The sequence below is a fragment of the Haplochromis burtoni genome, unplaced genomic scaffold (assembly GCF_018398535.1).
Source record: "Haplochromis burtoni strain Fernald_Lab_line unplaced genomic scaffold, NCSU_Asbu1 Contig_18, whole genome shotgun sequence".
NCBI lineage: Eukaryota > Metazoa > Chordata > Actinopteri > Cichliformes > Cichlidae > Haplochromis > Haplochromis burtoni.
Window position 1 is genome coordinate 2,032,709 of NW_024582379.1, and position 12,737 is coordinate 2,045,445.

Sequence of the window (12,737 nt, forward strand, 5' to 3'; positions counted from 1 at the left end):
TATATTTCTAACATCAGAAATGAAAAAGTTTAGAGCACACATTAAAAATATGTATAAGCCAAATCCTATTGTTACAGCTTTTGTAGCCACACACACACACACACACCTACACACACAGAAAGACATACCGACAAACTTACCATAAACAATAACTGTGGCTGTAGTGCTTCGTCTTTTGGCCACTATATTCTTGGCCACACACGTGTAGTTGGCTGTGTCAGAGAGACGCGCCTGCTTGATGATCAGGTTGTGGTCAATAGTGATATAGAAGTTTCTGTCCTCCGCCGGGTCGATTACCTCTTCATTCTTTAACCACTCCACCTAGGGGACATTCAGAGGGTAAATGGAAGTGAGGACAATGTCTTTTCTACACCAATGATAGGCAAAGAGACGTTTTACAGAGGACAAGTTTATTACTGCCATGAAGTGAAATAATTTAAATTTGACAAGATATCTAGTAAGTTATAGCGACGCCTTTTTTGCAACACATACTCCCTGTAGAGGAAATTATAATATTAGGTTCAAATCTTCTTTTCATAACTGATCCAGAGGATAAAATAAGAATACAAATATTAAAGCTTTCTTGGGTTTAATCTTGTTTTTAGAAACTTTTAGGAGTGATGTAGGACTTAGAAAGCGTGCTGCTGTCATCTTTTTTGATGGTTCAATGAGGAAAAGCTTTGAGAACATGCCATATTCAACAGTCAAAGGAAATAAATAAATAAATAAGCAGCTGAAGGACAGGACGCCCGTTAGCGGCTTCCTAATCTGTCTTATGATCTCTCATGCTTCATCTTGTACTGTAAGTAACCCAAACCGCTCTCATGAATAAATCCTTGAGATTACAGATTACAAATTTACAAGCAAATTAATGTGTTTTATGAGGCAGGAAACAATAATAAGACTGATTGTGCATAATGAAATACCAGGAAGCTGCTCACGCACCAAGTCACAGGAATTAAACACTTGAAATCTGAATGACCCTCACTTACAGTGGGCCCTTAACAACAAGGAACCCTTGGGTGGCTGTAAAGAAAAGGAAAATGCCCAAACATATGCTTTCGAAAGGTACTTTGGGTGAAGGGTAGGACAGCGGGAAACTATTCTATTTATGAGCCTAATCAGATTTCCCGAGTGCTGTATTTACTGGACCAAACCCTCATAAATTCAGCCTGTCCAAGCTTTATGGCAGGCACATAAATGTCCAAGCTGTGTTGTTTAATTCATGTTGTTTAATTTCCTCCTCCCTTCTCATTAGGAAATGGATATCTCAGATGCAGAAAAGAGGAAATTCATTGTTATTCTTCAGTTTGCCGTTTACTCACTCTCCACTGTTATTCTCAGTTTTTCCACCCAGTTCTGAATCAGATTCAGTAGTACTCTTTGGTCATGGGGTGCAATGTAGCTGTGAATTCTCAATCTTAAGTGAGATGCTGTGTGACCTTTCAGCTTCCATTACAACATAAAGGTTATACAGAGAAAAAGACTAAGCCAAAGGAACAAAAACATTTATTTACAGTCAGACGATAAGCTTATCCTCATACTGTAAAGGTATAAAACAATGTGTTCTTTTCTGCGCAAAGGAAAAAACCAATAGAAATTACATTTGCTGCATAAAACAGACTATTTGGATCTCTTTTTATTTATGATATAAGAAGTGCTGTGGTCACAGGAAGCAATGATTTGACTATGACTTATTTTGAAGCATTGCCACAAGAGATACAAATTATTCAATAGACTTAATGTACCGGTAATGCAATACAAACCAAATCATGAAATAGTTAAGTAAAATAGTTATGATCTACTGTAGAACATGCATATACATATACATACATGTGTATAATATGCAGAACTATTCCAGTAAATGGTCCAAACATGAATTCTTTGATATATTTATATTTTCTTTGTATCCTGCACTAGGAAAAATTCTGTTGTAATGCCATTATGAATGGAGAGTGCTGTGACAGTGGTAATTTCATCTGAGCCACAGTTTTGAATCAGTGTCAGTTTTTTCCTGACAAAGAAATTGCCCGTGCCCTGCCATACCACACTGAAGTAAGACAGCGGTGCCAAAAGTCCCACTAATGTGTTTCTTTAAGTTAAGACAGCAGCGTTTCTTTATAATGACAGATTTATTAAACGTGGGGAAAAATAAATTATCTGAAAGACATTTATTTTCTCAAGACATGTCAAGCTGTTCATCAATGTTTTCTGCACAGTAAAAGAAAGGGAAGCATTTCTTTTTGTAGGATATTATGCAGTGATTTTGCTGGTCTGGCCCACTTGAGATCATACTGGGTTGTGTGTGGAAATGAGTTTGAAAACCTGGATCAACAAATTAGCCATCACCAACACATCCCATTAGACAGCGTGGACGCTTAAAATGAATAAAATATGGCATTAAGCAAACAAATGTAACACTGTTTTTGGTAAAACTAGTCTCTTGTTCACTGTATTACAAAAATAGTCTCTCGTGGTGCTTTGGATGCTCATGTAATACTTATAATTTACTGCTACACTGAAATTTCCCAGATGATCCAATGGAATGTTTTTTTTTAATTTAATTTTTCTTTTTTCCTCTTGCATTCATGTTAATCTAACATGCACACACTTTATAGAAAAGAAACAGAATAGGAGCGGAAGCATGTGAATGCGTGTGGGTAAACCGAGAGAGACAGGTGACGTGGGGGGCGAGAGTTAAAATAACAAATACACATTCTCCCTTGAGGTTGGTTTGATCCAATCAGCCACCCTTTGCAATTCACACACATGCACACAGTCTTACACCAGCTGTGGCTAATGATGCAGTGGCAGTGGTAGAATAGCCACCACATGTGGTCTCTTTGTCTGAAGCCAACAGAGCACACATCAGTCTAACACGCGTCAGTCTTCAGGCGTCGTCAAAGTCCACGGTGGCTTTCAGTGCATTGTAACACTAAAGCTCACAACCCGTACAAACAGGCTCTCTCACTCTAGCTTGCTACAATTTCAGTGCAGCCGGTAAAGCAAGAGAAATGGACAAATTAAATATAGACAGAAAAAAAGCAGTGGAATGCTGAATGCTGTTTATGGTGACCTTTTCTTTTACATTAAGTTATATTTACATAAAATACAAGTAGAGGAAATTCATAATGAAATAAAACATTTAAGGCAACAGTACAGTGACAGCTTTAGACCTGCAGAGGTTTTTGGTGATTGTGTTTCATTAAACTTTGCACTGAGTAAGCGAGCACTCTGCATCTATGGACAGGGAGATGTATACAGAGTATATCAGAGGATAACAAATATAGATGCTTAATAAAAATGCTAACATCTCCTCAGCTTTAAGGCAAACGGTGCAATGCCAGAAAACACGTACTATTAACAATAAGGTTTTCTTGTTTTTACTCATCATGCACAGAACTCCAGAACTAACAAGTTACAAATAGAAGGTCGCCCAGGTTAACTGAATGTGGAGCTTAAGTTACTGGAAAAAGAGTGGTAGAACAATTCAAATATATGGATATAGTTCTGAGAAAACGTATTTGTTCCTTTCCCGATTCTTAGTTTTTCCATATTGGTATTAATTAAAAGTTTTCAGTCAAAAAGCAAACTTTAATATCAGATGAGGAAACGCCAAGTAAATGCAAAATGCTGTTCAAACCTTCCTAGTCATGCGTGAAAAAGTAATGGCAACAACAACTGCAATTAAGTCTTTGTGATAGCTGATAGTCTTTTACTCCTTCTCTGTGCAGGAATTGCTTTAATTTGGTCAGACTGGAGAGTTTTTGAGTTGTTCAGAGGTGGACTTGCTGGTGTGTTTAGGATCACTGTCTTGCTGCATGACCCAAGTGGGCTTCATCCTTAGGGCATGAACTGATGCCTGGCAGAATTCATGTCTAATGTTAATTTTTCTTTGGATGGTCTGAAAGACCAAGCAATTTTTTTTATACATGGATGGACAACCTAGACGCGTTTGTGGCATTTAATCATTCTTGTGTTGTTAAGCCAGTATAAAACAGGATGTCAAAACTGCCTGCTAATTTCTCTCACATTTTAAATACATTTCTAGCCCTCCTTGCACAGCCACTGTTGTTAAGTACCTGACAATGTTTTAAATGTCATGAATATTTTAGCAACGACACCACAAGTAGTTAGGGGAAAAAAAAATTGTGTTTTTCCTCGGTCATATTTTTTTTTATTTTATCATGTTTTATAATCTGACATCTGTTGTTGCACAACATTGTAATCATATTTTAGCAGGGCTGTCTAGTGTTCAACAAAATCTCTTAACGGATGTTCATTATGCTAATGTGCAGAGAAGTAAATGCAGCTCTTTGGTTCCTGACCTCATACTGTGAGCACAGCTACATTTGTGCACAAAGTGTTCTATAATGTATGTGGCTGCAAGACTGAGTTAATATCTCAATTTTATGAATTGAACTGAATAGTGTACGCCGAAGTGTTTAAATAGATTAGCAAAATCTCAAGGCCTGTGCAAGTATGTGTTTATGCACGCTTACCTGTCTCAGTGTAATTATTGTGAGTGAATCAAAGGTTCCGAGCATCAAAGTTAACATTAAACTGATTTCTCTTTGTTCTTTTATCTTGCACAGATGAAACACTAGAATTGACACCTCATTTTTAAACTTTCTTTTTCCCCAATTTTCACTCAAGCCTTCTCTTCTTATCTCGTCCCCCCCAGCCCCCCCCGCGCACACATCCAATCGAGCAAAACTTTAAAGACCCTCATCTCTCTCCCACACAATCGCATGCGTGCACATGCACACAAAGTGGTGTTTCTGTCACATAAGAGGACATTGTATTGACTTACATTGATTATTTCCTACTCTAACCATGAATGCTACTTACCTAATCCCAACTATTATGGCCAAATTCACTAAATGAGGCAGATTGGTGTGATGAGATCACAAAAAAGCGCTGATGGAAGTGCACAGCGCACTGATTTATAAACAAAGACGCAGATAGTTTGTTCCAGTGATGACCAGCATTCTGCCAAGAAGAGTGCAAATTAGCTTACATATACATATACTAGGGGTGCAACGATATTCGTATCGATATTGAACCGTTCGATACAGTGCTTTCGGTTCGGTACGCATATGTATCGAACAATACAACATTTGTAATTTATTTTATCAACTTTCCTTCTGACAATGGTGTCTGTGTTGAGCGCTCAGTGAATCTGCGTTCGACTACTCCGCCTAGGCTGCACTGTCGAGCGCAGATCCACTGAGCGCTCACACAGACAGCATAGTCAGAAGGAAGAGCGCAGGGCAAGCTAGCGAGACAGAAGTTAAGCTCTCCTTGCAACATGGCAAATTGAACCTCCCCCACCCTCATTCAGATCTGGCGTTTGGAATTATTTTGGTTTTCATGTGACGTATGACCCTGAAGGTAAGCGCGTCATGGACTAAAGTAAAACAGTATGTTGGATGTGCCACGCAATGCTCAATTACATGGGTGGGAGCTAGTGTGTTAGCGCAGTTAGCTCGTTAACGTGTTGGCCGTCTAGCCCCATGCACGGGGCGATCGGCGGTAGCTCGTTAACGGAGATTTGCCGTGTTGTGGCGTTAAGGTCATTTCAACGAGATTAACCTGAAAGCACTAGTGGGAACACAACGAATATGACTGCACATTTACGCCGACATCATCCTAGTGCAAAGACAAAAACAACAAGCATGCATGCTACAAACTTTACCCGAGTCATTTAGACAGCCGTTAGCACATGATTCTCCTTATGGGGACCTGATATGTTTAATATGCTGCTGAGAATATAGCCCAGAAGAAGCGGATAGTATAGCTTTTATTTTGGAAAGAGCCATTTCTCTGTAATAAACTCTCTTTTCCAAAGATGAGTGATTCCTCAATCAGATACAGGGCTCGCAAATCGCTAGCCCGACGTCCGGGGCTAGCGATTTTTCCAGTCGGGCTACCAAAATCTATCTCTGCCCTGCCCGTCGGGCTATTGTAGGAAGGAAAAATATATGTCAATGCTTTTGCATTCTTTCGGAAATGTAGCTGGGTAATTATGTCATTGGCATCGGTGAGCCACTGTCAATATGTGACATATTGAAATCGCGTTTGAATTTGCGCTTGTTTTTTTGCTTTCACTTTGCAATCGCGTGAACTGTGTATAGAGAGCGACAGCACTGATCTGTGAGTGATGATAATTTGTGCACCAATTCCTCTGACATCGTCTTATTAATCGTTAGCTTACTATGCAAACATGACAAGTGAAATCTCCCGCAGCAGCTTAAACATGTGAGAGGTTGATCGCGCAGAGAATCGCTGAGCTTATGTGAGTGCGTGTGTAAAAGCAGCAGGATATATATTTTAGTTCTGCTGAGCCAAATAAGACAGGTCAGGGTGAAGAAGTGACAGCCAAAGAAAAGCTTACCACAAAACGGAAAAGTTATGACAAATCAGACTATAAGGCAAAAAGAAAGTGCAGCTTTATGGTTTCATGGACAAAAAATTTCTGTGGCTGCAATATGATGAGCTAAATAACCAGGGCTGCACATAAGTGGTCCGCAGGTGCGCATTCGCTGTCAAAATAAAAAACACGCACAAGGGTTAGGGTTAAATTTAAAAACTGTACTTTTGAGTTAAAATATATATTTATAATTTTAATAAATGACAAATTAAAAAGGCATGAACATTTTTTTGTATCGAAAAAATATCGAACCGTGACACCAAAGTATCGAACCGAACCGAACCGTGAATTTTGTGTATCGTTGCACCCCTAACATATACATATACTAATTTGAAAGAGCAGACAAGGTGAGAGAGCGAGTAATCTACTAACAAAAATGTTACAGTGCAGGCTTTAAGAGCATGGCAATTTAAATAAATGAGAATTGATACATTTATTTTATTTATAGACAAAGTCTTCTGTTAGGAATTCTGCTGGATGGTGTGTCTATAAATCTGTGGGATCAATACTGATGTGTAGAAGAATACAAAAACATTATTTAGCTCTAAGCTCGCACGCCCATGCGTTAATGTTACTGCGATGTACAGTGTGAGGCTGGAGATGTGCAAGTCAACATTGTAAGATTCATGCACTCATGCAACACTTTAAACACTCAGTCATAGCAATAGCTGCATTTTGACAAACATTTCAGTATGATGTTACTGGTCCGACACTAGAGAAGGAAATTAAAGTGGTCTGTGTGGTCACTGCAGAGAAAAGGTTCAAACAACTCTTGAGGCACCTTTCTGTGTAGAAGTGTGACTAAAAACTAGCAAATCAATCAGCCCACTGTAAAAAGGGACAAAAAATATGCATCCTTGAATGTGTTTTATATTGAGATTCTTCTCTCCCTGATGCTCCAGCTGGAGTTAATCTAGGTTATGCCCTCAACCCCCCCGTCCCCCCCCCCCCCCCCCAAAAAACAACAAAACAAAAAAACAGTATTACTGAGCACCAGTAAGACTAACAGGATACAACCAATGTTTTGGCACCTTGTTTACAGCTTTGAGAAAACCAGTCACACCAAGTATGCACTCACACTGATAAAACTCTCCCCTTCTTATTCCAAATAAATGAACCTGCCTAGTGACAGCTATTATAACCATTTCAGGCGCAAAATAAGATTTTTCTTCTTTTTTTTTAAATTCAGTTCAATAAAGTGTTTGCTGCAAAGCTTAGTAAAATCACTTTTCTCTGGTTCTTTTAAGTGTTTTCGTCCCATATTTTTATGGTCATAAAGTGAAACTCCTACAAAATACATATGTAATAAGCCCAGCTGCAAAGTTACCTGTGAGTTACATTTTGGCTTTTTTTACACAAGTTTTTTTTATCAGCATAAACATGAAATGTGTGATTATACATGCAAGTGTGAAGATATTTCCAGTGTTTCTGAGTGTGATCACAAACACAACCTGAGTGTGTCAGAAGGCACCGTTTGATACGCTTGCAAACACAAGCTGTAACAATGCCCTCCGTTTCAACTGTAACAGGATTAAAAGAAAAAAAAGTTCAGCAAGAGTCCATTCTTTTTTCTTTAGACAAAGAAATCAAAAGGGCTTCTTCGTTGAAAGGATAAAGGCTTTGTCTGAACAATTACACACTCACTTTGTTCCTGTTTTCTTGCCGTTTGGAGCTAAAGACTGACATTGGTTTGGCTACAGGTATACACTGTGAGCAAGACTACCAGATAAAAGCAGGTTTGCATTTCCCTGGCTCTCACTAACGCACCCACTTGTGGTGATAGATATTGCTGTACTGGGGAGTGAGCATATCTAAATATGCAAATACTTTCAGCTGTTTTCTAACTTAAAAACAAATCAAAACAGGAGAAAAGGTAAATGCATTGCATTTAATGACAATCTATTAAGATATGCATCTTTCTTTGGCAGTGGAACAAAGACGTGCCTGTATGCTATGAAAGATAAAAGTAGGCCAAGGCATAAAGGGAGAGAGAGATATATTGCCTTTTGTTACACTGTAGTGCAGCATGTTTTGAAAAGCAAAGCAGGAACATCATAGTCATATTGTGTCACAAAAAGAAACAGTATAAATCTTGCAAAAGCAAAATAAATGGCAGACCACAGAGCAAGAAGTAAGATAACAAAACAAAGAGTATCTATGGCAAATGCTAAAATATGACATGCTTTGTAGAGCCACTACAAAGAGTCTCATAAGGGAGCTGATAACAGCTTAGTGATACAAGGTCTATGGGTAGAATCTGCCACTGAATCACAACATTAATTTTTCAAAATAGGAGCAGCCAAAAACACATCTATGCACAATAAGCACAATGATAGTATGACAGAATACAAAATTGGCTAGTTAAATTACAACCTGATTCTGCAGTCAAACCACGGAAATCAAGCTGTACACCGTGCATGTGTGAGCCCGTGTGTGTGTGTGTTTGGATGTGTCTGTGAAATGCCGAAGTGTTAATATGTATGTTCATCGCTGAGGATTATCCCCTTGATTACTTATATTATCTGGGTCCTTATGTGAGTGGGTTAAAGAGCTCTAATAGTGATTACCCTACCTATGTGTGGGTGGGGACTAAATATGCATTCAATTTCCATGTTTTAACAATCCAAACCCACACTACACCTGCTCCAGGAGGCTTCATTTCCACTGGGGTGTTGGGTGTCAGTGGAAAGAGACAGTAAAGAGACATTCATGAAGATTGCTCTTCAGAGTTTAGCCCTGTCACCTCAAGCTTACATGTTCTCCCCGCGTCTGCAAGAGTTTCCTTCAGTTGTTCCAGTTTCTTCCCACACAGCAACGATATTCCCAGTGGATTCCAGGCAGGATTATTCCGAGTGAGAACATTTGATATCATATGTTGTGCTTTGGTTTTGTCTATTTAAGTGCAGGACACAGATGTATGTGGTTTGGAAACTGTATACTATGTGTGGACTAAATTACTTTAGTCTAGGAAAGATGATCATTTTAGTTATGGTCAGATGATTTTGATATTAACCAAGTGCCTCCAGTTTGTACTTAATCAAAAACACAAGGGATGATTTATTTTCTACTAAAGGTAAGTGATATTTGTAAGTGAAAAAAAAAATGCTGCCAAAAACAGTCTATTGGTGAATGGCCTGAAATAGCTTTATTTCTTGGTTTCTGTAGACATTATCCACAGTGTCTTTGCTGTGCATTTGCATTACCATGTATTAACATATCCGTATGAAAGTGAAACTGCACGTTCCTGACAATCTCAAGTCATTAGCTAAAGAGCATATCACGGATAATACTTTGGCACAATATCTCTAAAATTAGGAACATCACGTCTCGGAGTGATGATGAAAAAATAGTTCATGCATTTATTACTTCTAGGCTGGACTACTGTAATTCATCATTACCAGTTTGTTCTAAAAACTCCCTGAAAAGCCTTAAGTTGATCCAAAAATGCTGCAGCGAGAGTACTGACAGGGACTACAAAGAGACAGCAGATTTTTCCCATACTTGCTTCTCTTGACTGGCTCCCTGTTAAATCCAGAATTGAATTTATAATCTTTTTACTCACATAAAAGGCTTTAAATAATTAGGCTCCATCTAATCTTAAAGACCTCATAGTACTACATCACCCCAACAGAGCACTTCACTCTTAGACTGCTGGTTTATTTGTGTACTTAAAAGTAAAATGGGAGGCAGAGCCTTCAGCTGTCAGGCCAATCTTCTGTGGACAAAGCTCCCAGTTTGGCTTCTACTTTCTAGATAGTCTGGATCAGCTGAATCCTCCTTTAGATATTCTACAATAGGCCTAGAGTGCTGGGGGGCTTCCCATGATGCAATGAGTATTTCTTCTTCACTCATTTATTTTTCCAGCTCACTATGTGTTTATACATCACGCTGCATTTAATCATTAGACATTATTAAATTTGTCCACGGTGTGTCTTTTGTCCCGTCTCCCTCCACTCCCTCCCAGTGGTTCATAGCACATGGTCGCCCCTCCATGACCCTGGTTCTGCTGGAGGTTCTTTCCTGTTAAAAGGGAGTTTTTCCTTTCTACTGTCGCCAAGTGCTTGCCCATAAGGGCCATCTGATTGTTGGGGTTTCCTCTCCATTATTGTGAAGACTTTACCTTACAATATAAATTGCCTTGAGGTGACTATTGTTGTGATTTGATGCTTTATAAATAAATCAAATCGAACTGAACTGACATTCGGAACAATCAAAATATATGCCCCAACATCGTGAAAGAGACCATAAACTAGGCAACAATGCACTTATAAAGGTAGAGCAAGGGCCGTTTTCCAATTAGCTTGTACAAGACTTTTAAAATATTTTTGGCAACCACAGCTATGCCCCCCCGATGACCTTTAACAAGAATGCAAGTTTAAGGTACGCATTCGCTACACTTTACAGAGCCAGAAGCTATGTTAAGTTTTGTATTGTATGTGGTATGTGTAATTTCAGAATAGGATTTGATGTGACATAAATACTGGTATGACTTCGTGTCCAAGGCTGGAATCTGAAAGTACACTAACATACCCACTTCCTATAGATGCTGAGTACTTGCTGCTTTTATAAGGAACTTGTATGACCTTTAATCACTCTCTCTCTCTCTTTCAAATGTCATCAAGGCATGTCTGCGCGATGCCTTGGTGACATTTGAAAGGTATGCCTGTCGCAAAAAATGCTTATTTGTATCTTTGGTGAAGCATATATAACTCCAGCTGTCTGACTGCCCTTTCCCACTCAACCCCCAGCCAGTACACACACTCAGATAGACACACTGACACATTACAACCAGATGTGCCACACTCATTATTACTGGCTCTGTTTGGCATCTATAGAGCCATCTCTGTAATTACCATGCCTGTTTCCATTATCAAACACTCACATATGCCCATATGCTCTCACAGACATTTAACAAAGCCACACGCACGCCAACTTAGTCCTCAAGAGCCCAGTCGCTCTAATCAGTGGAAATAAACAAGAGAGGAAAGGAGGACATCTAAGAACGAAGGAAAGAAAGAAAAAGAGTGCAAATGAAAGAGGGTCAGGGAAGACAGAGGTGGAGGGAAGGGAAGCAGGAATGAAGAATAAGACAACAGAGTGACAGTAGGAAGGAGAAAAAAAAGAGCAGGTGTGACGACACATATTGAGAGGCAAAGACACAGATGAAGTGAGGGATACAGCAGAGAGAGAGACAATGAGAGATGTGTGCTGGCAAAGCAGACCATCTATCTTTCTCTCCTGCTGCCATAAGCTTTCTTGACACAAACCCAGACAATTGGCTATAACTGTCTGTGTGTGTTTATCAGACGATAATACCAGCAGATGCCACACACACCTACACAAGTGCCAACCTGGGTCCTGATGTGTAGCTTAGTAGAATAGTAATCAAGCTATTCATTAGTGCAGTAACAAAGGCTATTACTGGCTAATCAACAATCTTCAAACTCAATCGAGGAAAGCTAATAGAAATTTAATCCAACAGCGCGCTTGAATATGGTGAAGACTGTCTGTGAGTGTGAGTCTAAGTGTGTGTGTGTGTGTTTTGATATTAGACAAAACAATTAACTCATTGTGTTAAGATGAAGAAAAAGACTTTGTTGTTTCAAACAATTACAAAAGCGTAACAGTCATTGAGTGGAAAAAAGACTAAAATAATTTGTCCTGGAATGTTTTCTTTAGAATCAAATAAAGATGGCACTTCAAGTGAAATCACTGTCTAAATGGATTAAATGAAACTACCATGATGCACCTGGGAGTTTGCGTTCACTCACTGTGCTCATAGGTAGACAATAGCTGAAGCTGCTATCCATGGCCATCATTCAGCATGTGAACATCTGCAAATTGATTTGGAGATCACTGCTTACAGTAACACTAGAAATTGTTTGATATGGTACACCAGGCATTTGTGCAAACATATATGTTTGCATATATATATAGTACTCAGTCTATGCATTTGCTTTATGCTCTCCATTTGAAAGCTTTCCCATTAAACTGTTTTTTCCTTCCTGAACATCTAAGTAGTCTTTGCAATCGACCTGTTATATATCTAAGCATTCTAACTTTACCACTTAAGTGTAAAAGTAGTAGCCATTGATTTGGACAATCAAGGTTAAGCAAATTTGCACAGAGCAGACAGTGTGTGTGTCTGAGTGTGTTCATTTTCCTTCTGTTGTTTAATTTATTGGCTTTGCTTTATCTGATAATTTGTAACTTTCTAACAAATACAAATGGCCACATTTTGGTGCCAATAAAAAGTCTGGACAAACTGACCTCACTCCCATCTCCACTGCAGTTAAGTCCTTAA

The 12,737-nt window shown here is 38.9% G+C and overlaps 1 protein-coding gene across 2 annotated transcripts in view; it reads right to left on the reverse strand.

Annotated features, from left to right (window-relative positions):
• Positions 1–12,737, reverse strand: part of LOC102309063 (netrin receptor UNC5C) — a 181,502-nt gene that overhangs the window by 38,359 nt on the left and 130,406 nt on the right. For both annotated transcript variants that reach the window (XM_005916218.3, XM_005916219.3), the window contains exon 5: positions 141–321. In XM_005916218.3, the coding sequence (XP_005916280.1) occupies positions 141–321 (181 nt within the window). The remainder of the gene's footprint in view (positions 1–140; positions 322–12,737) is intronic.